General features: G+C 45.4%; 1 protein-coding gene across 3 annotated transcripts in view; it reads left to right on the top strand.

The window, feature by feature from the left end:
* The window catches only part of LARS2 (leucyl-tRNA synthetase 2, mitochondrial), a 160,739-nt gene extending 136,769 nt beyond the window's left edge, over positions 1 to 23,970 (top strand). For all 3 annotated transcript variants that reach the window (XM_007983923.3, XM_007983925.3, XM_007983924.3), the window contains 2 exons: positions 16,998 to 17,125; positions 22,475 to 23,970. In XM_007983923.3, the coding sequence (XP_007982114.3) occupies positions 16,998 to 17,125; positions 22,475 to 22,654 (308 nt within the window). In that variant the 3' untranslated portion in view covers positions 22,655 to 23,970. The remainder of the gene's footprint in view (positions 1 to 16,997; positions 17,126 to 22,474) is intronic.
* The last annotated feature ends 3,456 nt before the right edge of the window (positions 23,971 to 27,426 follow it).

Genomic DNA, 27,426 nt, shown 5'->3' with positions numbered 1-27,426 from the left:
TTCTTTTTAGCTAAGATGAGACTGTTATTTTTCCAGGGTCCCCTTTTTTACAGTATAAGTGTCTCTGTCAAAAGGAAGTGTTTCTCATCCCTTGAGGAAGAGCAAATCTGTTTTAATTTGCTTTCATTGTAAACCCGTGAGCTTGGTTTGGATTTTTATCCTTTTTGATATCTAAAGCCACTTTAAAATTAAACTTGTTCAGCCAAATATTGAAGTTTACGCAGTGGGATGATTTGCCAGCCAGTTTTGTGTTTATGTACCATATCTACAATTTCTGACTTTAAGCATCAACCAAAAAAGTGGAAAGGACTTTGGAAATCAGGAACTAATTCTAAAAACTGGGTAAGGATTTCGATGGGTATGACTCTGAAATTTCCTTTGGATTCATTCTTTGCTGCTTGCAAGACTGAATCAAGGTCCAATTTACTTTAGCAGAAAAGAGATGTGGTGTAGCTCCCAACAGATTTTGCCCACTTTATATGCTTTAAGACATCCCGATTGAGTACAAGTGTATTTCATTGTGTCTTAAGTCATCTTCTGGGTCTTTCCAGTTACTCTTTTAGTTACCCTTTTTAAAAAGCTTTTGCAACTCCTGGCCCCCTCCAACAGGTGGCTTAGTTAGAAGAAGTCAGAGAGTCCTGAGTTGAGTGTATCCAAGATAAGTCTGAATTCTGTAATGAATTCCTGTCTTTCCATTCTGGAATTCGGGAAGTCCTTAATAATAGCATGCAGAGCGAAACATAACCACATAGCTTAAATACTCCTACCAGTCAGTGTCAGATGCCTCTTTCATAGGGGTTGCAATTTTAAGTGACAATGAGGTAGTGCAACTGATTTAAAGTACGAGGGGAATGAGAGAGAAGGAGGAGAAGGCAATTATAAGGATTTCACGAGTTGAGCAAGGTTTTAAACGTAAAGACAAAGGACGTGAGGAAAGATGGGAAGAACTGAAATTGTTTTCAGTGGATCTACAGAGGAAACCGTTTTAAATTTCTCACATTTTGAATCTTTAAGGGAGAATTTTTGAGTCCAATTTGTGTTTAGAAACCTCATACCAATTAATGAAATCATACCATTGGATAGTCAGAATTGTTTTATCCTTTTTGTTCTAAGGAACCTCTCAAATGAACAATTTTGTTCATATCAGAAGTTCCCCAAAGGGATCACTGTCATTCCAAATTGTCTTTGGAAACTTGTGGCACTTAAAAAGATATGCACAGGAGTTAGGGCTGTAATTAGAAAACATAAAGAAAGGATGTGCTTGTGGTGGAGAAGGCAGTTTTAGGTTGAAAAGACCAAGAAGACCCTGTGAGAGCCTCAACACATCCACAAGTTGGTGCTTGTGGAATTTTGCATCTTGGTGCTTGATCAAAGTCATCATTGATCAGGAGCCAGACAAAGCCTCCCGATTATTGGCAGACAAAACTAACATAAAAGCAGTTCTCAGGAACACAAGAACAAGACTGAGGAAGAAGTCATTATGAGATTTTGCAATGGTGACTCGGGGCACAGTGTGTCTCCAAGAAGTAACCGACTGACCACTTCACCCTTAGGGCCAGCTCAGGGACAAATTTATGGGACCTATTCCCATCCTCTCCCAATAGACAAACAACATTCAAGATAGTACACAAGCAGATAGATAGGTCATTAGGCCAGCAGGTGTTAGTTGCTAGAAAACAGTTTCACCAAAGAACAATAGAATTCTGATCAAAAAACCAAATGTCCAAAGTGGGACCTATTCTTAAGAAAATCAGATAAATGCAACACTAAAAGCTTCAGTGAAATCCTGGAGTTCAGTTCACCATGAACTTAATTCCCAGCCAAGGGTGAGTGGCACCTCATCCAGGTAGAGACACAAGGGGGGTCTCAGATGCGTGCACTGTTTCTGAGTCAAGGGTGCCAGCCAAAGGCAGTGAGGATCTCAGGTGAAATTCTGTGAACCCGCAATTCTATCAGCATTCTCCAGCCCACACACCTTCAGATAACAAGTTGGGTTTATTACCAGGGGGAGACATTGGGCATCTCAGTAAGAGGGTATTAGGAAGGACCTGTTATATAATGAATTTGGGCTTTGGTAGAATAATTTGGGGAAAAGTCTCAGGAAGTGAAGATTTGCTCTAGATTGAGTGCTGTCAATAAGTGGGGACAGTTTTGTGGTCGGTATCTTAAGAAATCTTATCTCTAGGGAGGTACACCTGAGCAAGGATAAAGTTGTAATTAGTAAAGAAATAGTTGTCACTCGTATTTGCCTAGAGAAGGGGATGTTTGATATTTTGTGTGTTTCACAGTGACCTTGTCTTTGTGCTTTGACAAAATTATGACGTGGTCTTGTTTTGGTCTCCTTTTATGTTGTCGGTGTGACTGTCTGATGTTGGTGTTCAGTGAGATCATTTGTGTTGAAGAGGAGAATAATATGGCCTAGCTATGCACAACTGGTGAATTTCTTATAACACTGAGGCCCAGCTATAATTGTCAGACCAGTTCCCAGATGACAAGGACTGAGAACAGAAATCTGCTTACCATCACCCTCTAGAAATAAACAGCCACTGTCAGCGTCTTAGTGCAGATCAGGTGGTGGGTGTGGTGGCTGGGTGCGGTGGCTCACACCTGTAATCCCAGCACTTTGGGAGGCCCAGGCAGGAGGATCACTTGAGCCCAGGAGTTCAAGACTAGCCTGGGCAACATAGGGAGACCCCATCTCTACAAAAAATTTAAAATTATCTGGGTGAGGTGGCATGTGTCTGTAGGCTCAGCTACTCGGAAGGCTGAGGTGGGAAGATCACTTGAGCCCAGGAATTCCTGGCTGCAGGGAGCCATGATCGTACCACTGTACCCTCCTGTACCACTGTACCACTCAACTTCCCCTCCCAGGTTCAGGAGATTCTCCTGCCTCAACAGCTAATTTTTGTATTTTTAGTAGAGACAGAGTTTCACCATGTTGGTCAGGCTGGCCTGGCTGACAGAGCAAGAGCCTGTCTCATAAAACATAGAAAAGAAAAAGTAAAATGATCGTGCTCACTTACCTATGTGTGTTGTATTTTGTGTCCACTTATGTGTGTTGTGTTTTAATTGTCATGTCTCTTTATAAAATTTAAATACCCTAAAATTTACCCATTTTAAGTATATACTCAATGATTTCAGTAAATTGATATACTTGCTCAGCCATCACCATGATCAGTTTTAGAACTGGGTTTCCATGACCGAAAAAAGGTTCCTCACACCATTAGTCAATCGCACACCCACTCCAACTCCCAGCATGACTAATCTTTCTGTCTCTGTAGTTTTGCCTTTTCCAGAAATGTTATATAAATGAAATCATACAATGTGTAGTCATTTCTGTTTTCTTTCATTTAGCATAATACTTTTGAGATTAATCCATGTTCTGTTTATAGTAGTTCATTCCCTTTTATTGATGACTTGTTTTATTGTTAAGCTAGAGGTTATCTTATAACCTGATTTATTCACTTACATAAATATTCCATGAACGTATTTATTTATGGGTCATTAAATACTTTTCTACAACGTCATTTTTTTTTTTTTCTTTTTTTGGAGATGGAGTCTCACTCTGTCACCTAGGCTGGAATGCAGTAGTACGATCTCTGCTCACTGCAACTTCCCCTCCCAGGTTCAGGAGATTCTCCTGCCTCAACAGCTAATTTTTGTATTTTTAGTAGAGACAGAGTTTCACCATGTTGGCCAGGCTGGTCTCAAACTTCTGACCTCACGGGATCTGCCTGCCTCGGCCTCCCAAAGTGCTGGGATTGCAGGCATGAGCCACTGCGCCTGGCCTACAACATCATTTTTAATGGTCATACAGTTTTCCATTGTTTGAATTTACACACTCCCTATCATTGAACATTCAAACTGTTTATAGTTATACATTTTTTTAAAAAAAAGCTAAAGAGCTGCTGGGTGCGGTAGCTCACACCTATAATCTCAGCACTTTGGGAGGCCGAGGTGGGCAGATCACCTGAGGTCGGGAGTTCGAGACCAGCTGTCAGGCTCTACTAAAAATACAAAATTAGCTGGGCGTGGTACGCATGCCTGTAATCCCAGCTACTCAGGAGGCTGAGGCAGGAGAATCGCTTGAACCTGGGAGGCAGAGGTTGCAGTGAGCCGAGATCGCACCTTGCACTCCAGCCTGGGCAATAAGAGTGAAACTCCATCTCCCAAAAAAAAAAAAAAAAAAAAAAAAAAAAAAAAAAATGCTAAATAGCCAATGCTTATGTGCAAAATTATTTCCTAAGAATACATAACTAAGTGTAATTGCTTGGTCAGAAGAGATACAAAAGATTAAGGCTTTTGATGCACAACCTCAAATCAAATTCCAGAAATTCTCTGGGTCTTCTGTGAATATGCCTGAACAGAAACAGGAGCAGATATCATGATTCCAGATGTTATATATGGACTTTTCAATCCCTTTGTGATAAACTCATTCTGCAACTGGAGTAGCCCAACCTGGGCCCATCCCATGTCTTTGAAATCCTGAGTGAAATCCCACCTTTGCAGCTGTGAGGATGGATAACGGGCCCATACACCTGGGCCCAGAGCAAGGCGATATGTCTTACAGGAGCTCAAGCACCAGGCTGTGGTGGTGGTCTCAGCATCAGAGGCCTAGTGCATCCTGTCTAGACAGACTTCAGAGAGTCACTCAGAACACAGAGCAACAGTTTGACCATCTTTGCTTTACACTGGGCTTAGGTCAGTTTCTCAGGTTAGCAAAAAATTAAATTCTCAGTATTTCCAGTTTAACAATATGATATTTAAGAATATGGTATTTGGGGTTTTTTGTTTGTTTGTCTTTTGGGTTTTTTTACATATAAACTTTTAAAATAACCGCATTAGGCTGGGCGCTGTGGCTCACGCCTGTAATCCCAGCACTATGGGAGACCAAGGCGGGTGGATCACGGGGTCAAGAGATCGAGACCATCTTGGCCAACATGGTGAAACCCCAGCTCTACTAAAAATACAAAAATTAGCTGGGCATGGTGGCGCGTGCCTGTGAAGTCCCACCTACTCAGGAGGCTGAGGCAGGAGAGTTGCTTGAACGCGGGTGCTGGAGGTTGCAGTGAGCCAAGATCGCGCCATTGCACTCCCACCTGGTGACAGAGTGAGACTCTATCTCAAAAAAAAAAAACAAACTGCATAATTGTCCATGTGTGCCATGACTTAGTGTGTCTAACATTTCACTCCCATAAACAATCCGCCATGGACAATTCTGTGCATGAATCTTGTTCTCACTTCAAATTATTTCCTTGAAGTGGAAAAGATATGAATCTATTTAAGACTCTTGATATATATTGACAAATTATTTTCCTGAGAAGTTATTCCATCTTCCACTCTAGGATCTGTTTTTGAATTGTGCATTGTGCTTCGATGATTTAACTATTGAATTTTTACAGACAGTTTTAACACCTGGCAGGCTAACCTTTCTTCATTTCTTTTCTTATAATTCTTTACCTCTTCTCACCTGTTTATTTTTCTCAGCAAAACTCTGCATAGTTTGTGAAGTTTTCCCGAAATCACCATGACAGTTAAACTGAAATGTGGTTAAACTTAGAATTAATTTAGGAAGGTTTCACATCTTTACCTCATCCAAACTTTCATCCCAGCTCATGGTCTGTCTCAAATATTTTCTTTTCTTTTGTGTTCTTGTAGACTAGAATCTCTTTCTGCTATATTTTCTGACTGATAACGGCTGGTGTATTTTTCTTCTGTAAAACCACATTGACACCAACATTTGTTTTATTTTAGTTAAGATTTATTGTGAGTTGATAGTCTTCTTAATGGTGTCAAATAAAGGTTAATACCATGGAAATTTAATCAGTTAAGAAAAATATATGTAGACTGATAAACTATAAGAAAGAATTAATCTATTAATCTAATAGATTAATCCAAGTAACTTGAATCCTCTGGAATATATGAGGGAAATAACTCATTATTTTCTTAGTATAATTGATTTTTTAAATCTTTTTAAATTTTTTAAAATTTATTTTTATATTTTGAGACAGAGTCTCACTCTGTTGTCCAGGCTGGAGTACAGTAGCACAATCTGGGCTTATTGCAGCCTTGACCTCCTGAGCTTAAGCGAACCTCGTGCCTCAGCCTCCTAAGTAGCTGGGACTGTAAGCACATGCCACCATGCCCAGCTAATTTTTGTAATTTTTTTTTTTTTTATAGAGACAGTGTCTTACTGTGTTGCCCAAGCTGGTCCTGAGCTCCTGGGCTCAAGCAATCCTCCCTCGTTGGCCTCCCAAAGTGCTGGGATTATAGGCACGAGCCACTGCACCTGGCCTACTGTCTTTTTAAAAAGATGTAATTGAGAAATAAAAATTGCATATATTTATGGTGTACAATGTGATGTTTTGATATATGTACACATTGTGGAATGATTAAACCAAGGTAATTAGCATATCCATCACCTCACAGATATCATTTGTTGCAATGGGAATGTTAAATATCTACTCTCTTAGCAATTTTCTTTTTTTTTTTTTTTTTTTTTTTTTTTTTTTTTTGAGACGGAGTCTGGCTCTGTCGCCCAGGCTGGAGTGCAGTGGCCGGATCTCAGCTCACTGCAAGCTCCGCCTCCCGGGTTTACGCCATTCTCCTGCCTCAGCCTCCGGAGTAGCTGGGACTACAGGCGCCCGCCACCTCGCCCGGCTAGTTTTTTGTATTTTTAGTAGAGACGGGGTTTCACCGTGTTCGCCAGGATGGTCTCGATCTCCTGACCTCGTGATCCGCCCGTCTCGGCCTCCCAAAGTGCTGGGATTACAGGCTTGAGCCACCGCGCCCGGCCTAGCAATTTTCAACTAAATAATGCATTGCTATTAACTGTAGTCACCAGGATGCACAGTCGATCTCCAGAACCTATTCCAACGGCATATAATTTTTTAAATTTTGATTTGCATATTTGTTTTCTATCCTGATTCCCTACTGATCTCTCTTACTTTATTTTTTATTTTTTATTTTTTTGTTTGAGACGGAGTCTTGCTGTGTCGCCCAGGCTGGAGTGCAGTGGCTGGATCTCAGCTCACTGCAAGCTCCGCCTCCCGGCTTCACGCCATTCTCCTGCCTCAGCCTCCCGAGTAGCTGGGACTACAGGCGCCCGCCACCTCGCCCGGCTAGTTTTTTTTTATTTTTTAGTAGAGACAGGGTTTCACCGTGTTAGCCAGGATGGTCTCGATCTCCTAACGTCGTGATCCGCCCGTCTCGGCCTCCCAAAGTGCTGGGATTACAGGCTTGAGCCACCACGCCCGGCCTGATCTCTCTTACTTTAACAGGTAAAATCCTTTTGGATTTTCTAGGATTCTATGACCAGCAAATAAGGATGCTTTCTTCTTCTAATAGTTATACCATGGTGTCTGATTATTTTCTTTATTATACGTCTTAGAAAACCCTCTGCAGTGTTAAGGAATGCTGGCTACAGGCAATCAGGTCTCATTTCCAGATATAAATGGAACAAACGCCTCCCTGGTTAGATGTGATGTTGGCTGTTGGTTTGGGGTGGATAGTGTCTGTCATGTTAAGGAAGCAGCCTTCTGTTTTTGTTTACCAGCACTCATATTAGGAATGGGAGTTATATTTTACTTAATGCCTGTTGTCCAGTTGTTGAGGTGATGTATTATTTGCTTTGAATTTTCTCTTTTGCCCTTTAGATATGATGTATATTCAGTTCATTGATTGCCTATGTGTTCAGTTCATTGATTGCCTAATATTGAGATATCCTCAGATAAATTCATATTGACCATGGCATGGTAGACTTAATATACCATTAAATTCTATTTGGAAAAAAAAAACCTATTTGCAAAAAAATCTATTCGCTGGGGTTATATAGAATTTTCAGTTATTTTACTAACACTAGCTTTTTCTCAATATGAATTGTTAGGTTAGTGAAAGAGGGTTTCACTGACTTCACAGAGGGAATGAGTTGCCTCTGTCTTTTTTTTTTTTGGAAACAGAGTCACACTCTGTCGCCCAGACTGCAGTGCAGTAGCGCCATCTCAGCTCACTGCAACCTCCGTCTCCCGGGTTCAAGCAATTCTCGTGCCTTAGCCTCCTGAGTAGCTGGGATTACAGGCACACACCACCACACCCGGCTAATTTTTGTATTTTTAGTAGAGATGGGGTTTCGCCATGTTGACCAGGCTGGTCTCAAACTCCTGACTTCAGGTGATCCGCCCACCTCGGCCTCCCAAAGTGCTGGAATTACAGGCATGAACCACGGTGCCCGGCCACCTCTTCTTACTGTGTTACAAGAGACTTCAGGAGGGTGGTGTTAGGCCCTGACAAGCTGCAGCCATATTATATTCTATTTTGCAGCCTTTTATTATCTTCTCTTTTTTTTTTTTTTTTTTTTTTTTTGAGATGGAGTCTCACTCTGTCACCCAGGCTGGAGTGCAGTGGCGCTATCTCGGCTCACTGCAAGCTCTGCCTCCCAGGGTTCACGCCATTCGCCTGCCTCAGCCTCCTCAGTGGCTGGGACTACAGGCGCCCGCCACCACACCTGGCTAATTTTTTGTATTTTTAGTAGAGACGGGGTTTCACCATGTTGGTCAGGATGGTCTCGATCTTCTGACCTCGTGATCAGCCCGCCTCAGCCTCCCAAATTGCTGGGATTACAGGCGTGAGCCACTGCGCCCGGCTCCACATTAAGTCTTTTAAGTGGGCTGCTGTTAATTCTGTCATAGTCTTTGCTATAAAACAATACTGATCCAATTTGTGATAAACTCACCCACTCTTATCGTAGAATATACATTTCTCCCTTTCATCTTCCTTCTTTGGCCCACATTATCTGTCTACCTCTTTCATTTTGTTTCTCCCAGGAAGGACTGATGCAAATTGGATTTTCAGAAACTCCCTCCCGCGTGCCCCTCTGGTCTCCGCATCTAGAATACCGGAGTCAGAGGATCTACTCTCTCTAGGGTCGTTCCTCTCCCAGGCAGGTCTTATGGTACAGTGTACACTGTGGTGTTGCCTCTGTCAGTCTGTCCTTCATTTCTGTGACCAGATCTCCAACAGGACATGTTCTAAAGAAGTGTGGTAGAAACTGGCCCATTTCAAACTTCGTGCCATGATTTTTCTACACGTCACCCCACTGGGGCTTTTGCGATCAGTTTTATAATGAAGAGTGGATCTGGATGGAATCTTAGTTTTGCTACAGTGTTTCCATCAGTCATTCTATAAACATTGATTGAGCATGTACTATGTGTCAGGCAGTGTTCTAGGCATTTGTAGGAAAGCGGGAGAGAGCAGTTGGAGCCGTGGACATTGTGTTCATTTCAGTTGCAGTCCTCCCTAACGTTTTACAGATCTATAGCAACTAATTTTTTTTTTTTCAATTCAAAGAAGCAGTGGGAAACCTGTCTCCTGCTCTCCCCCATGAGATGTGTATCGTTTTTTCTGAATGAGCAGCTGGGGACATAGCCCAGGCAAGTGAGAAGGCTTAAGCACCAGGAATGTCCCCCTGGGTCATTACTCATGGGCATTAGGTGCCCCCAGGAGAGAATGGGGAAACGATGCCTCCTGCCTCTCCCAGCATGTGAGGAGGGTTAATGTAACAGAATGTTGAAAGTCCTTTGCAAACAGAAGCACTATATTGTGATAGGGCCTCAATATTGTCTTCTCAGACTGTTAAGTCATTCCTGTCCCAAGGATCTGGGACAGTTTTTATGCATATTTCATTTTTTCTAAAACACTTACCTTTCATATACCTTCAGTTTTATTCCTGCATCTTAGAAAGATAACTCCAGAATGACTGAAGAGAACATGGTCCACCAAGGTGGTATGTTCAGAAATGACCATTCCCAGAGTTCCCCTGGGAGGCTGATTTTCAAAGGAGAAGTTCTCCCCAAAGAGCAACAGAATTGAGATCTGTCTCTTAAGGGAGATTTGAAGTCCTCTTGGCATAATGGCCATTATTGCCCTGGATAAAAAGGAAACATTTTAGAGATGCCTAAAGTACTTAACAGTCCTCTGTCAATTGCTTAAAGAGTAAACGGAGACCTGTTATAAGAAACAGACCCAGCGTCTTGGCAGTTTGCAAACAGGATAAGGAAATCTTTTTTTCTTTCCTTCCTGAAGCTTCTGATCTGAGAAGCTGAAGACACCACATCTGAATTCACACAGTTTCTTTTGTTTACCATAATACTGTCCTATCTAGATGAGGGTGGTAGCTGCTTGCCTAGGGAAATTTTGAGTATTTGGAGCCACTGATACTCTTTCTAGACGAAAGACTCAAGGGTTCCTTTGTTGGTGAACAGTAAAAGAGCAGAATATCATCAAACAGGCACACTGGCTCACCTCTGTATTCCCAGCACTTTGGGAGGCCAAAGCGGACAGATCACCTGAAGTCAGGAGACCAGCCTGGCCAACATGGTAAAACTCTGTCTCTACTAAAAAATACAAAAAATTAGCCGGGCGTGGTGGCACATGCCTATAATCCCAGCTACTCAGGATGGGCTGGGGCAGGAGAATGGCTTGAACCTGGAAGGTAGAGGTTGCAGTGAGCTGAGATTGTGCCACAGCACTCCTGCCTGGGCGACAGAGTGAGACTCTGTCTCAAAAAAAAAAAAAAGAAAGAAAAGAAAAGGAAGGGAGGGAGGGAAGGAAGGGAAGGAAGGAAGACAGATCACCAAACAGCAAGCTCCTTGGTGGTGCTCATGTTGGAGACATAATTTCACCATCCTCAAAAATGACCGAACAGGCAACAGCTTGGATGGATCTTACGAGAATATGCTGATTGAAAGAAGCTAATCACTAAAGCAATCTACCATAGTATTCCATTTATATGACAGTCCTGAGATAACACAATTGTAGAGATGGAGAGCATATTCATGGTTGCCATGGGTTAGGAGTTGGGGATGGTGGCTCTTGACTGTGTTAACTGGTGGTGGTTACATGAAGCTACACATGGTTCTGCTAAGCTACACACACACACACACACACACACACACACACACACACACATTAGTTATTAAACTGATGGAATCCAAATAAGCTCTATGGATTGCATTCATGTCAACTTGCTGGTTTTGATATTGTGATATAATCATGCCAGCTGTGACCATTGGAGGAGGCTGGGTGAAGGGTACACAGGACCTCCTGAACATTTCTTTGTAACTTCCTGTGAATCTATAATTATTGCAGAATAAAGGATTTTTTTAATTGCCTTTCTAAACTCATAAGTCTTGAGTGTTGAGATTCTAATTCTGGAAAATAGTATAGACCATGAGAGAGGAGGGAAGGGAGGAAGGAATTCATTTCTAATGGAAAGTTTTATTTTTTGTTTTTATTTATTTATTTTTTGAGACAGGGTCTCACTCTGTTGCCCAGGCTGAGTGCAGTGGCATGATCACGGCTCACTGCAACCTCAACCTCTCAGGCTCAGGTGATCCTCCCGCCTCAGCCTCCTGAGGAGCTGGGACATAGGCGTGTGCCACCACATCTGGCTAATTTTTGATTTTTTTGTAGAGACAAGGGCCGAGGCTAGTCTCAAACTCCTGGGCTTAAGCGATCCCTCCACCTCAGCCTCTCAAAGTGCTGGGATTATAGGTGTGAGCCACCACAGCTGGCCTGGAGGTTTTAACACCCACACGTACACACACACCTAACCAGATCCAACCATTCATCTTACTACTGTCTGAGGCAGGCATTCCTTCTGCTGCGTGTGGCAGAGTGCGTGGAGTGTGCCTGCAGGAGCACTCGGAGCCCTGGCTGGCCTGCCCTCAGGGCACTGCTCCCAGGGAGTGAACTCACTCTGTATGTGCCCAGCTTCTGAAGAAAAGTGCCTACAACCATCTGCAGAAAATCTGTCCAGTTTCCAGTGTGCCTGTCTGGGCTTCTTAAAGCAAAGCAAAACCTAATTTTTAAATTGAAAAGCATGTCTATACGTGTTTTGTAAAATATTCAACATTACTAGAAAGTGTGTCCTAAGCTGTCACTCAGTTGCTTCCCAGAGAACTTTTGTCACCAATGCTATGTTTAATCTGACAGAAGAATGTGATGGATGGATGTGACATGTCTACCTTTATACAGGTGTTAACATCCTGTACAAACATTTTTTGCTCTTACTGTGCTTTAGAGTAGTTCTGTGTCAACAATATTCCATTCTTTTTTAACAGAGAGAGGGTGTCCTAACCAATGAATGTAGTGATGGGCATTTGGGTAATAGTCCTTCTTTTGCTGTGTGCGTGTGTGTGTGTCTTTGTGTGCCTCTTTGAGATTAGTCCCTTGTCCAGAATACAAGTTATTTAAAATAAGTAAGATCTCCTTAACCTTTCTGTTTCTCTGGCCATTTTTATAGTTCTACAGTGACTTTTCCTTCTTGATATTTGCCTCTGGTGTCTGACTGATGATCTCCAAGTAATCCATCAACACCTTAATTTTGAGAGCACAGTGGGGAGAGCCTTTATCTCCTTTAGGGATTCTGAAGGAATTCTCCCTCTTGAGGTCTCAGTCCACAACTCTATTTTTCTTCATAAAATAATTTGGGATGACTTTCTGCATAGCTTTTTATAAAAAGTGGCTGTGAAATGTAGCTATTGTGTTTTGCTCTCTATACACTGTACTCATTAACTTCAACAAAATTATAAACGTAAAAATCATATAGAAGTATGTGTGATAATTACAGGGGAGAACAAGATACCCACTGATGCTCTGATAGTTTTTTATACATGAAATGTGTGTGCTGTGCAGATGTTGCTATTTCAAAATAATGTCAATGAAATTATTTCTCTGGATAAAGGATAAAGCAAAGTGGCTTCACTTCCTATTCACTTCCCTGGAATTGCCAAGGCTAGACGAGGCACAGCAGGGATTAGACGCCGCAGAGTCCCCGAGTCTTCCCCCCTGGTGTGTCTATGAGTGCAGGGGTGGGGAGATGAGGTGGAGGGAGGCCTGAAGATGGCCACCAGGAGAGGACTGCCATCCACAGAAGCCATGATCCCTCTGGGGTGCCCTGGTGACATGGGAGCATCACCACCTCTCAGTGGGGAGAGGAGGCTTGTTTCAGTTATTCTGCGGGAAAGTCTGCAACAGCAGCTCTCCCAGAGGAGGGGAAGAAAGGGGGTGGGCTGTGGGCCATAGCCAACCTTGTCAGGTAGGCTTGCGTGCCAGGGCCTTGCCACTTCCCAGCCTGTGTTTGGACTTTCCCCATGTGTGTCCTGAAGGCCAGCTCTCCACCTGACCTCTCCCCTTGGCATTACAACGTAAAGGAATCATTGTATTTTCCACGCAACTGTTAGGTATTTTTACTTCCCTAAAACGAGCAAGGAGGCAAAAACACTACGTAAAACCCAGGGTCCTGAGTTTCTGTTCCTCACTGCTGAACAGGATGGCCCTACTCCCATCTATATGGAAATGTTGGCGGGGGCCCAGGCTACTATAAATAAGCATCCTGACTGCTCCAGGAAGGCTGGGCTTCCTCATTTTTTTTTTTTTTTTTTAATGGAATTTGTAACAGCTTCTGCCCAGAACATTTGTGTCCAAGGTCCTTTCATCTCCCAGGCATCCTGTACAACTGCCATACGGAGGTTTTGGAAATCTTCCCACTGCAGCTGGGTCACAGGACAAGCCACACAGGGCCAGCTCACTAAAAGAAGTGATGAGCTCTCTTCTGTGACCTCCGTCTCATATTCAGATGTGAGTTTTAATAGGATTCCATCTGAACAAGCAGGAATCTCCTTTCTCCTTCTGCCAAAAGGCACATCTGTTAGACCCAGAATAGGTTCATTAGTAAGCGCAAAAGCCCCGGGCCACAGGAGCCATCTGGGCAGCAGGAATCTGTCTTTCATACCACATGATCCTCAGCTCCTAAGGAGTCTTCACTTCCCTCAGGCTGACTGGCAACACAGGGTTACAGCAGGAGTGCCAGGTCGTAAAACATGGAAAGCTACAACAAGTAAAGCTGTGGCACTGGCACAAGAACCAAAACAGGTCAACAGAACAGAGTGGACTGGTGGAGAGTGCAAGTCAGAGCAGTCGGTGGAACTCTCAGCTCCAGTCCACAACAAGATAAGGAGCTTGTGCTAGCTCATAAGTCAGCTGTGTCACCGAAGACACTATTGAGTTCGGCTACCGTTTTTTTCCCTCTCAATGAAGGAGGTGATGTGTTGATTTACATTCTGGCCCAAGTTCTTTACCTCATGGCAAACAGGCACTTTGAGTAGCTCAGAAGTGAACAGTTTTTGAAACAGTCCCTGGTATAATACATCTCGAAAGAAAAATCACAAACCAATAGGGAAGGGAAGATGTGTTCAACAAATTGGGTTTGGAAAGTTGACCATGTTGTTTTCTTTTTAATAATGTTTTTTCACAGTAAACACAAAATAAATTACTAATAGATTTGAAAGTTAAATGGAGAAGAAAATGAAATCATGAAAAGAAACTAAAAGAAAGAAACTGATCTCACAGGACGAAAAAATGTTATTTTTAAATATTTTTTCAAATTAAAAAGTAATAAAACATCCTTTGTAGAAAATCTATAACATAGTATTTTAAAAAGAAAGACAAGGCTGGGTACGGTGGCTTATGCCTGTAATCCCAGTACTTTGGGAGGCTGAGGCAGGCAGATCACCTGAGGCCAGGAGTTTGAGACCAGCCTGGCCAACATGGTGAAACCCTGTCTCTACTAAAAAAAAAAAATTAGCCAGGCGTGGTGACACACACCTGTAGTCTCAGCTACTCAGGAGGCTGAGGCACAAGAATCGCTTTAACCTGGGAGGCAGAGGTTGCAGTGAGTCAAGGTCTTACCACTGCACTCCAGCCTGGATGACAGAGTAAGACTCTGTCTCAAAAAAAGAAACAAAGAGAAATCACCCGTACTTCTACTCCCCAGAGGTACTACTTTGATTTATTTACTACCAATGTTATTACTATTTTATTCCAATCGATGTTATTACTATTTCCTTCCAATGTGTTCATATAAAATTTGTATTAAACTAGGGTCCTATTTTATATATTATATATATATATAATATATATTTATAATATATAAAATATATATTATATATAAATTATATATATATAAAATTGTGATATATATATATAAAAAATTGTGTGTCATTTTTGCTGTGAAATATCATTTTAAAACATGGGAAAAAGAACATACAAAATCATATTTACAACATGATCTTGTGGTGGTGGTGTTTTGTAGAGTTGGTTTATATATACAAATAGTTATTACATACATTAAATTACTATCTTTTAAAATAAGTTTAAAATGCTATCTGGGGCTGGGTGCAGTGGCTCACGCCTTTAATCCCAGCACTTCAGGAGGCCGAGGCAGGTGGATCACCTGAGGTCAGGAGTTCGAGACCAGCCTGGCCAACATGATGAAACCCCATCTCTACTAAAAATACAAAAAATTAGCCAGGCTTGTCGGTGGGCACCTGTAACCCCAGCTACTCGGGAGGCTGAGGCAGGAGAATCACTTGAACCTGGGAGGCAGAGGTTGCAGTGAGCCGAGATTGTGCCACTGTACTCCAGCCTGGGCAATGAGCAAAACTCCATCTCTTAAAAAAAAGTTAAAAATGCTATCTGGGTGAACACGATGTTCATTTTTATATTTTGGACCTTTCCAAATTTTCTGCAAGGAGCGTGTACACTACATTTGTCATCAAGGAAGATAAAACAAAAAGTTGTCATTCACAACCGAGTGTTATTGGAGCTGGTTTTGGTGGAATTGACTCCCTCTGTCACAGACTCAGCTTCAGCCCATACCCTGAGCCATGGACCTATCCCTCTAATGCATTGTTCTAGTCTCAGGGCTAATAACAAGGGAGAGGTGTCGAAGGGCCAGTTCCACCACCAGTGGAAAAGCTATTCCCAGGTGAGGACTACAGCTACCAGGGCACTGCTCCAGAATGGGCATGCTGGCCATATTCACTTGCCTGCTTCTGCCCAGGGATCTATTTTTCTGTGGTGTGTATTCCCTGTACCTTTGGGGGCATCTCTTATACTCATGAAATCAGCAGAGGTTTGCATCTATCTGTCTACCTACCTACCTACCTACCTATCTGTCTATCTATGAGACAGGGTCTTGCTCTGTCACCGATTGGACTACAGTGGGGGAATCATAGCTCACTACAGCCTCAAACTCCTGGGCTCAAGCAGTCTTCTTGCCTCAGCCTCCCAAGTACCTGGGATTAGAGGCATGAGCCACCATGCTGGTGAATTTTTAACAGATGGGGTCTCGCTGTGTTCCCCAGCCTTATCTTAAACTCCTGGCCTCAAGCGGTCCTCCCATCTTGGCCTCCCAAAGTGCTGAGATTACAGCAGAGGCTTTGAAGTCAAAGCTTTCCCTGCTAGCATGAGCCCTAGTTAAAGTCCTGGAGCACTGGCCACTGCGGCTGCACTTGGACAGCTGGCCCTCTGCTACCCTCAGTGCCACCTCTACTTGGGGGCTGCGGCACGAAGCACTCTGGGAAATGGGGCTTGAGACGGTTTCATTCCTCAGTGTTCCTCATGTTTGGCCCACCCTGAGCCAAGGAAAGCTCCTTCCATTCCAGTAAGCAGAGGGCTCCACTCCCGAGAGGAAGTTTGCGGGAAGGTTAGGATCCCACTGCACATGGTGAGGAGTGTCCTGCCGTTCACTGCATCCTGGCTCCAGTAATTGTGAGTAAAAGAACAGGTTGGGAGGCCTTCTCAGACTATAGAATGCATAGGCGAGATAGGTAGCGAATGCCGCTCCATACTTTGGAATCAGCTCTCAGGGTAGCACAAAGGCATTCCTTCACCAGCAGAACTTCAGGGGGATGCCATTCACACCAGCAGCCTGTGTCTCCACATGCACACTTCAGAATGGCATAGCCACCCATCTTCACAGCCCTGCGCGCCGTCTGTGAACAACAAGAGCTCCCCAGCAACCTGGGATTCTAAACCAGGCCAAAGTGCTGAGCGCCCGGCAGGCTGTGCTGTGTGGGGGCGGAAGCTTTGGTCCTGCTCTCATAAGCCTCCCTGTTCTTAGAGTGACCCCACCCTTCTGTGCCTTGGCATTACAGGCCTGGCGCTGGTGCCAAGGAAGCTCTGTGCCCACTACTCCTGGGACACCAGTGTGCTGCTCCAGGCATGGCCTGCCGTGGACCCGGAGTTCCTGCAGCCGCCGGAGATCATCCAGATGGCAGTTCTGGTAAGTATCTCCCCTCAACCCCAGAGCCTGGCAGTCCCTGCCCTGCTGGTGGCCCCTAAACACGGTGGCTGTTTTGAGAGGTCTATTAGCAGGCCTTTCTGGCTCACTCAGCTCAGCCCTCAGCCACACCTTGTGACCGGAAGGCACGAGGCCTGTCTCTCCTTTGCCAGTACCCTCAGTTCTGGGGTGTGGTGACCTACAAAACTGAGCATGTGAGCATAAAACTCTCATGGCCCTCAAGGGCTTGGAAAGGGGAGTCATAAACCTGGTCCGCCTTATAGGCTCTCATTGTTTTTCCAACTGAGACCGTGTTTCAGTCACTCTCAATTTCACTCGGGTGCTCTTGGGGGCTTTTGGGGGCTGGGGAAGGGTGACAGTGAGGTGGGTGGCTATGCAGTAATACCTGTAAAACATAAATCAGAAAGCCTCCATACCTTTTTTTTTTTTTTTTTTTTGGTAAATTAGGTAATTTTAAGTACATAAGAGGAGTTTATTGTTTAAACCTTTTCTAAGAGCAGGTAACCCCCTTATAGTTTATCCTATATGTGATTTTTCTACGTTTATTTAATGTGTTAAATGAGACACATTTATGATGAGTATCTCTTAAATATATTGATGTGTCTGAAGAAAAAAAGAGGACAGGGAGTGGACGTTGAACCACATGTCTCCCCGGAACCACACATGGGGCCAGGTAATTCACATTCAAAATCATCAGTTCACTCTCATCACCCTGTAAAGTGGGCGTTGCCATTCTCATTTTTTCAATTGAGGACTGAGGCTCAGTGAAGTTAGTCCACCTTGCCCAGGTTTATTCGTTTATTCACAGATGCTTATCAAGTCTGACTCTACATCAGGCATAGTGCTCTGGGGATACAAAATCAAGATAGGACAGACAGATTCCCTGCCCTCATGGAGCTTAAAGCTTAGTAGGAGAGAGAGGGAAGAATAAAAAGGAAAGAGGAAAATAAATAAAATGACTGCAAATTGTGAAAAGTGCCCTGAACAAACCCACCTAGGGGCTGAGGGAGGGCATAGCCCCACAGAGGTTGGCCAGCCAGGCCCTGGCCCCTCTGCACCCGTGCAGGCCCAGCAGGAAGGTGGAGGTTTGGAAAAACAATACTTTGCCGAGGAGACCGGGCTCTTTCACAGCCCCCTTGTCTCCGCACCAACTCTCCTGGCACTGTGTTCTCTGCCACCCCACCCCAAAGGGAGAGGAGGTGAGAGTGCCCTGGCAGGCTTCTTCCAAAAATCTTCAAACTCAAAACCATCCTTGTGGCATAGAGGAAATTTATTATTATCATTATTATTATTATTATTATTATTATTATTTAATAGAGACATGGTCTCACTCTGTTGCCCGGGCTGGTCTCAAGCTCCTGGGCTCAAGCAGTCTTCTTGCCTCAGTCTCCCAAATTGCTGGGATTACAGACATTAGCCACCACACCCAACCCAGAATTTTTTTTTTTTTTTTTTTTTTTTTTGAGACAGTCTCACTCTGTCGCCCAGGCTGGAGTGCAGTGGCACAATCTTGGCTCACTACAACCTCCACCTCAAGCAATTCTCCTGCCTCAGCCTCCCAGTTAGCTGAGATTACAGGCATGTGCTACCATGTGTAGCTAATTTTTGTATTTTTAGTAGAGATGGGGTTTCATCATGTTGGCCAGGCTGGTTTCAAACTCCTGACCTCAAGTGATCTGCCCACCTCAGCCTCCCAAAGTGCTAGGATTACAGGCAGGAGCCACCATACCCGGCCCCAGCCCAGAAATTGCTTTAATTTGAGTAATGTTTATGATAAATAAATATCTCATGCATCCCTAAGAACTTGTCCTCAGCCCAGTTGAGAAATGCTAACTTGAGAAAAAGGGAGGGCTTCAGTCTATGAAAATATCTGTCTATCTTAAATTACCACTGCAGAAAAGAAATTGAGTTTCGATCATTGGTAAAATAATTTTAGATAATCATTGAAATGCAAACCTAAAATTAAAAGCATGTGTAAGACTTTCTGCAAGTGTACCCAGCTTGAGAACCCGGGCTGGGTCGGCCCCGTGCCAGCAGCAAAGACTTCTGTGAAGGCCTGGGTTCTCACTCCGCGTGATCTCACTTCATGCCCTGGCCAGAAGCATGCTGCAAGCACACTTCAGTGTCATTCAGTTCCATTGTGCCCGTGTTCTTTGTGCCTGTGACATGCTGGGCTCTGCCCACACCAGGGATACAGAGACAAGAGCTACCGCCTTATCACTTTGGAACAAAGGTCTGGGGGCACATGAGCTGTCACACACAGTTTATGTAAGGGCTTGGAAGTCGGGCCATCCTGGGTATAAGTCTCAGTTTTACAACATAGTTAACACCTCTAAGCCTCAGTTTCCTGAGTTATAAAATGGAGGCACGCACAGCGCCTGCCTTATCCGGCTATTGAGAGAATTAGGTGGGATAATGCCAGGAAGTGCTTAGCTTGCTTCTGGATGCACTCATAACAAAATCCTCTGAACACAGAGTGAGCACCGACCCAGGGCCACGCTCCGCCCTGGAACTTCCCAGGTGTGAGCTTATTTACTAAGCACAGTGGCTCTGTGAGGCAGGCTTGTTGTTGTCCCCATTTCACAGACAGGCAGATGTGTGACTAACCCTATCTTACAGGCAAGGAAATGGTGGCAGGATGGGGCTGAATAACTCACTGAAGGTCACACAGCTAGTCCAGAATCTACTCTGTGAATGGTGACTGCTGTTGCCACTTCTGGCAGTTGGAGAATCAGAAAATGCATCATAAGGAAAAGGAGAGGCGGCTTTGGCTTTGAAAGAGAGACAGCCTCTCCCCAGTGGAGAGAAGGGTGCCGAAATACCAGGAGCAAACACAGGAGGCAGGCCCACAGAGACCCGGGCTGAGCCAGGGAGAGGCTGGAGCAGAGGGCACAGGGCAGTGCTGGAAACAAAGCTAAAGGTGGGGAGTGTCCCCTCCTCGGAGGCCAGACTCCACCCCTCAGAGGACAGGGGGCTGTCAGGGTGTGTGAGCAGGAGAGAGAGGGGCTGTGTCAGGTCATCCCCTCTCTACCGCTGCCTGGGGTGGAGCCTAGGTGGACAAGTGACTTCACTTCATGTGCCTCAGCTTCCCCATCTGTAAAATGGGATGGGATATTTATGCATCGACTCAGGTTCATGCAAGTGAATTGCATAGTTCAGTGCTTGGCAGAGTGCGAGCTCAGCAAATGGAAGCTTGTATTGTTATTAGCCATTCCAAGGCTACCCTCATGATGGCGACAGGTGATGGATTCGAGTGGGAGGAACACCTGTGGCCTGGGCCCTGTCCGACAGGTGTCAGAAAAGTCCAGGAGAGTCATGCTTAGGCCCTCTCCAAAGATGGAGGTGCAAGAGCCCCACAGCATAGCAGCCTCTGTTTGAAGTGATATCAATGTGCTTATTCCTCTTTGGGCCCTTGAAGCACAGGCTCAGTGTTGAGTCCCAGCCTGACTTCTCTGCCGATCTCATTGGCACTTTATGCCAGAGACAGGGGGAGCATGATTGGCACCTACTCACCCTGAAGGGACTGCCTTGGTAAGGCAACTCAGGGGAGGCCTGGGGAGCCAGAACCGTGTGAGGGTGCCCGAGGCAGCATGGGAAAGATTCAGAGCACCATGGCCACATCCAGAGATGACATGCCCTGCCCCCAAAGCCCCAGCTATGGACAAGAATGACTTAGGTCCCTTGGACAGGCTGTCACCAGTGATGACTTAGGACCAGCCTGCCTGGCTCCAGCAAAGCACAGGAAGCTCGAAGGGTTTAGAAATGGGTCATTGTTGTGCTGAGGCCATGCATCAAAGAGGACATCCCACAGCCAGCTCCTTCTATCCTGGCCACCACTCTTGACAAAGGCAGAGGGAGTACGGCTTAGTGAGCTGGTCCCTTTACACAGGTTATTTTACCTCCTTCACTCCAGAATCTGGAGAATTCTGTCCTTAAGAAAAAAAGAAAAACTAAGCTCAAGATCCCACAGCTTGTAAGACCAGGCCTAAGAGTCAAACCTGAGTCTGCCCACATGAGAGCACCATGCTCCCCCTCGCCCAGCACCCCCTCTGTGCGTGGTGACCCAAAGGAGATGTTGACCTGGGCTGCTCTTCCATAGGAGGAAAGACATGATTCACTGACAACTGCATGTCCTGAGAATTCCCTGCTGGGGACCCCAGGACTTCACTAGGGGCATGGCTCTTGTGTGACAGGTGGAAGCTCTCTTCCAGGGTCTCAGTCCAGCCCAGCATGTGACCTTGAAAGAAGGCAGCTTCTAATGACTCAGAAACACCAGGACAGAGGGGCCACAGTACTTCACACCACACACGTAGTTCCCCAGCTTCAGAATGCTTTAAAACCCTGCAGCATGGAGCCTCACGCTTTCAAAACAGTATTCCATAATATGCCAGGACTGCGTGTTTTATTTATATCCTCTCCCTGTTTCCTAGGCTAATGGAGACAATAAAAATGCCACCAAGTTCTGCAGAAATCTGAAAAAAAGGAAGTGGGTGATTAGGGGACATCTGATAATGTGCTTTGGTTGAAACTTGAGAAATTATTCCTAGTAACTTTTCCTAAGACCGTGACTATATTTTCCAAGTGAAAAACAAGAGTTAGTGAAAGAAATGTGTGTGTAGATTTCGGAGCAATGGAATTGAGGATTTGGAAGCATGACTGTTCAGAAGCTGAACCATGTGGTCATCTTCCCTCATTGAATCAATATTCGGTGAATATCCACCTGTGTCTGGAACTGTACTGACCCATGTTAAGGGAGAAAGAGTGATTAATGTGACAAGATGTGGGTCCGATTTCTAAGTCGTCACACTTGAGCGCCCCCTTCTGGAGCCAGTCAGCAGAGAGAGAAGTTTGACTGTGTCCCCCGTGAAACCGTCAACTGTTTGGTCCACTTGAGACCTAGGTAAAATCTGAGGGGACGGCTCGCTCTAGCCTGGATCTGACCTTAGACTTGAGCCCCGATGACAGAATAATCCCTTTCCGCCTGGAAATGGCCCAAGCCATCTCATGCTGAGGATTTTTGACATAATCTCTACCACAGCTGTGTATGAGAGCAGTGCTCAGAAAATGCAAGGCAGTCCTCACTCCACCTACAGGCACTCACATGCAGTCTCAGTGTCTGTCTCTTTCTGCAGGTCTAGTTATTAATCCTATTCAGCTGGTTGCATTTTACCCTTGTGGGAAGCAGGGTGCTGACTTCCTCCTTTCTCCACCTCTATTCCCTTCCCCTAAACAAATGCAGCCACGCCCTTTGCAGGCAGGAGGTTTGGTATTGGGCTGCCTGCCACTCTGAGGATATTCCTCATTGTTTGTCTTGGCTTTTCTCTTTCTCAGATCAACAATAAAGCTTGTGGCAAAATTCCTGTGCCCCAACAAGTTGCCCAGGACCAGGACAAAGTCCACGAATTTGTTCTCCAAAGTGAGCTGGGTGTCAAGCTTTTGCAAGGGCGAAGCATCAAGAAGTCCTTCCTCTCCCCAAGAACTGCCCTCATCAACTTCCTGGTGCAAGATTGACAGCCAGGAGGCTGCAGCTACCACGCAGGGCCTCTGAGGAACCTCCTTCCAGGCCTGGGATGAGGGGGCGACGTCTGTTTCTCAGGGGAAGGGAAAAGACAAATGTCTTGACTGTTGACCTCAGTCCCGTGGCAGACTACAGTCCACAGTGTGCCTCTGTAGTGGGGCCTGGTGCTGGGGCGAAGGTGAGCTGAGCAACGGAGACATATGAGCTACTGAGGAGGGTGTTGGACAGCCTGCCCCTCACCCCCCACCCACACTGCAGGTGGAGGAGGCCATCTGATCCCATGGGAAGCCCTCAGAGACACTGCTGGGTGGGAGCAGGAAGGAGCACAGTGCCCCTCGGGCAGCCAGGAAGCCTGCGGATCTGGGAAATGGCGCTGCCTCAGGCGCTCCTCGGGAGTTTGAGGTCAGCCTGAGGAACTGCAGACTCAGGTGCAGTGTGCCAGCCACTTGGAACTGCTAACTGAGCCTCCAGATGGGGGTGAAGGGGCTCTTTGCCTTCAGGCTGGATAAGGAAGCCATTTAGGAAATGTTCAAATAACCAATATGTGGAGATGGACACAGGGATTTTCTGAAGGTGCTTTGAATCAAAAGGCAGGCAGTGCTGGTTCCTCCACCTCTGTCCCCACCACTCCCCAGCTCTGTCATGCAGGCCTGTCCTCCCCAACCCCAGCTGGATGTGCCTCCCAGGCCTGCTATGGTTCTGACACACAGGATCCCAGACAAAGCACCACTTCCTCACATGAATGAGGAGCAGCAAGTCATGACCGCTCCCTTGGGTATACAATTTGCTGTGTAGTGAAGTGGAACCAGGCTCCAGGCTGCTCATCCCCAACCTCAGAGCCCCACCACAGCCCCGTAGGGATGCAGCAGGCCCCGGAGGACTCATGTGGGCCCCAGATGGCAATGCCACCATTATTGATTTGACCCCAGAGCCAGTTATTAGGAAGAGCAAGCTCACTACAGAGGAGAGGAACTGAGGCCCCCCAGGTGTTGCCTTCAGTGTCCAAGCCACAGCAGTCTGGCTATTGGGAAGACAGCCAGGAATGGGCTCATGTCATTGGCACATTAGGCTAATCCTGGTTTTATGTGAAGTCAGCAATTAAGTGTTCCCACTAGAACTGGTCTAAGCCACTGATTAATATTTAAGGAAGGTAGGTGGGGGAGAATCCAGCCATTTTGTAATGCCAGAAATCTATATTTGTTATCTGATGCCATTTTTCTGAAGTAGCCTCAGATGTGGTCCCCGTGCAGTTCAGCAGTTAACAGATGACTTTTTTAGTGTAATAAAATGTTTATCATATGTGACTTCAGGACATATGTGTGATCTTGGAATATCTACCATATTCCAATTTCAGAGTTAATGACAAACAGATTGAGGTATTCCATCATCATCAGAAGCATTGGCTGTGTGTCTGACTCCACATGGAATGCTATAAAGTGGGATACATATGGTTCTTCTTGTTCCAGAACTTACAGTCCATGGTAGACAACACTGATACAGGCACACTAGCAACAGCAATTAAGTCACTGGTTCTCAGGCCTAATACTCTGCCTGGTCCTCATGCCCAGATATTCCAATTTAATTGGTCCACGGTGTGGCTTAAGCATCAGGAATCTTTAAAACTCTACAAGTGATTCTAATGGGCAGCGAAGTTTGAGAACCACTGGATACATTGATGCACTTGAACCATAATTTCTATCTAGTTCTTCCTCTTCCTAATCTTCAGCTTAGCGGGGTAAGTGTGGTCCAGGACCAAGAGTAGGACCAAAAGGGAAGACGGGGACCAGAAGTCTGGAGTGCTAGAGCTGACTTGAATGTACTCAGTCTCATTGCACATGGCAGTGAATATGGATTAAATATAAGCCCATGAAAATACTTGGTACAAGGAAGGAGGAGTGAGTGTTTTTGCTTGATTATCTTGTTCTTTCTTAGGGTAAGCTAAGTGGTCTTGAACAAGATGAGGGAAGGGAGCCCTTTATTTGCACATGATCTGACCAGAGCAGTGGGCCAGTAAAGCCTCCAGGCTGCTAGACTGACCAGCTGGCTGACACCAGCATGACTCTGGAGAAATTGCTCCTAGAGGATAAAGCTTTTGCAAACAAGAGCTCATCAGTACATACTAACAACTGGACAGAAAACTCTGACCCCTGGGAGTGGGGTGGTGGGGAATAATCTCAGTCATTTATTGACTGTCTTATTGAGGTCAGAAACTGGACTCAGCAGGTTCACTTATATTATTATCTTATTTAATTCCCACAAAAACTCTGGAGGGAAGGAATTATTCTCTCATAGAAGAAGGAACCCAGGCTCTGAGGTTTAATAATTAGCTCGGTTTTCACGGCTAATAAGTAGGAGAGCCGGGATCCAAGCCCACATCTTCTGGCCTCCACATTTGCCTCCCCGCCATATCTACCAGTCCCCTCACCTACTTGTCCATGTTGCTTGATGTGCATGGACAGGTGAGATGGCTCCCAAAACCACTGGCATTTTGAGCAGAGTATGGCTGGGGCTTCCCTCCTGGAAAGCCAGTAAACCTGGGAAATCACAGAGGTGGTGTCCTCTCTACAGGGGCAGTGGTGGGTGAGAGGCCAAGAGCACGTGGTTAGTTCCAGAGAACTGGGGGGAAAGGTTGTCCAGCAAGTGGAAGATGTAGATTCGTGGGCGGGCAGCAGGGTTATTTCTATGGGGCAATAAGAGAACACAGTTTGTGCCCAGGGAGAGAGGTGCTCCATGGCAAATGCTACCACCATAGGAGCCAGCTCTCTGCCTAAGAAAATTGATCTGTAAGACCCTAAAACAATTAGTGAGCTGGGAAACAGCACAGGCATATTTCATCCCAGCCTAAATGCACACCTTCAGGGGATTGGCTTTGAAAAGCAGGGCACATCCAGTCAATGGAAGGCGAGGCAACCAGCAACAGATGGTGTTTTAAAAACATGTAGCCTGGAAATTTTCTCATGAATCAAGGAAGAGACATGCACAATGCAATCCTGACCTTTTTTTTTTTTTTTTCAATGCTTACAAAGAAAATGGAAAGCAGGAAATTTGCTTGCATATCATAGGCTGAGACTCCTACAAGTTATTTTTTCCTTCTGTCTACTTTTTTGCATTTTCTCATTTTTATTGGCCATGAAGTTATTTCAGTAATACTTCATGAGGCAAAACATCCAAATGTACAGTTTTGTGAAGCTGTAAATGAGCTAAGAACTTGTTTCCCTTGATTTTTCTTTTCTTCTCCCAGGCAGGGTATCTAGCTGCCTCTGAGGATGTATTCTAGTTAGGAAAACATGCTCCTTTCCTTGTATGAAGTGGAATCCAAAGAACAAAAAGCAGCCCCCATGAAGTTCCTGCTCACGCAGTTGCTTAGTCTGGGTAGGTGTGGGGAGCTCCCTTTCTTGTATCTCAACCTTAGGCTCTTGCAACCTTAGGACAGAAGAACAGAAGGCAACGTTCCCCTAATGGAACTCTCTTGCTTACTTGCTGAAAGATTCAAGGTTGTGGATAGGAAGCATTATCACCTCCTTTTGCAGATAATGAAACTTGAGACCATAACAGTAAGTGATGATGTATCTTGACCCCCAATCTGTGCTCATTCAACTTAGAGCACCCCCTCCCCGTACTACCACCAGGCAAAGTGTAGTGCAGGAGGTAAACTCTCTTTCTTTTTTGTTGTTTGTTTTTTTTTTTTTTTTTTGAGACAGAGTCTCACTTCATCACCCAGGCTGGAGTGCCATGGTGCGATCTCAGCTCACTACAACCTCTGCCTCGGGGGTTCAAGTGATTCTCGTGCCTTAGCCACCTGAGTAGTTGGGATTACAGGCACGGACCACCACACCCAGCTAATTTAGGAGGTAAACTTTCTTAACTGGCGGGCCCAGCTGGACTGCATAAGTCAAGGAAAGACAGAGGGGTAGACCAAAAGAGTTTTCCCTCCTCTTTCTTCCTGTGAGAAGAGCAAGCAGAAAACAGCGGTCTCGTGGGCTGGGTCTCTGCCTGACACTCAGAGGTGGGTGGCTAAAGGCTCTCATCCAAGCTGATGAGCTTGGAGAAAGGAATCTGGGGTGACCAACAACCAGCAAGTAGGGAAATCCCCCGAGGGTGGGTGGGTAGTTGGTGACAGTGCTGGTAGGGAGGGGAGAGCCTGGAGCAGCCACGGAAAGGCCAGTCCTGTATGCAGAGGCCTCAGATCCAAGGGTGGGCCCAGTGACCTCACTCCAGGCCTCCATTGCCCTCCCTCGGCCTGTCCACGTGAGGGGCTGGAGGCAGCTGTGCAGCGATAATGAGGCCCTGGAGGGGAGGTGGTGATCAGGACTGCTGGAATCCAACACCCAATGACTCATCTCCCTGTGCCTTAAGTCCTAAACTTGAATTTCAGTTCTTATTCAGCCTCTGAAAGAGCACATCTAAGACAGACACCCTGTATACAGGAGCCATGGGCTGCAATCCCCCGACATTACAATAGTATCTATCATTTCTGAGGACTCATTATGGGCCAGGTCCTGTTCTAAGTGCTTTACCACATAAGGAGCCTTGCCCAAGACCACACACAAGAAGGTGGCAGAACCGTGATCCCACTCTGCTCCACCTTGCTGGTTCCCAAAGACCTTTGTGCAAAACCAGCCCTCGAACCTCCTGAATTTTCCCAGATGGTCCTTATTTATAGCTTTCTCTCCAGTTGTTCCCCAAGTGCCCTAGAGCCTGCTGAAACCACACTTCCTCATGTGTGTCTGGGAAGGTTGGCTCACTGTGGGCACACACCTGGTTG

This window comes from Chlorocebus sabaeus, chromosome 22, assembly GCF_047675955.1.
Source record: "Chlorocebus sabaeus isolate Y175 chromosome 22, mChlSab1.0.hap1, whole genome shotgun sequence".
Taxonomy (NCBI): Eukaryota; Metazoa; Chordata; class Mammalia; order Primates; family Cercopithecidae; genus Chlorocebus; species Chlorocebus sabaeus.
This window is presented reverse-complemented; position numbering and strand designations above follow the sequence as displayed.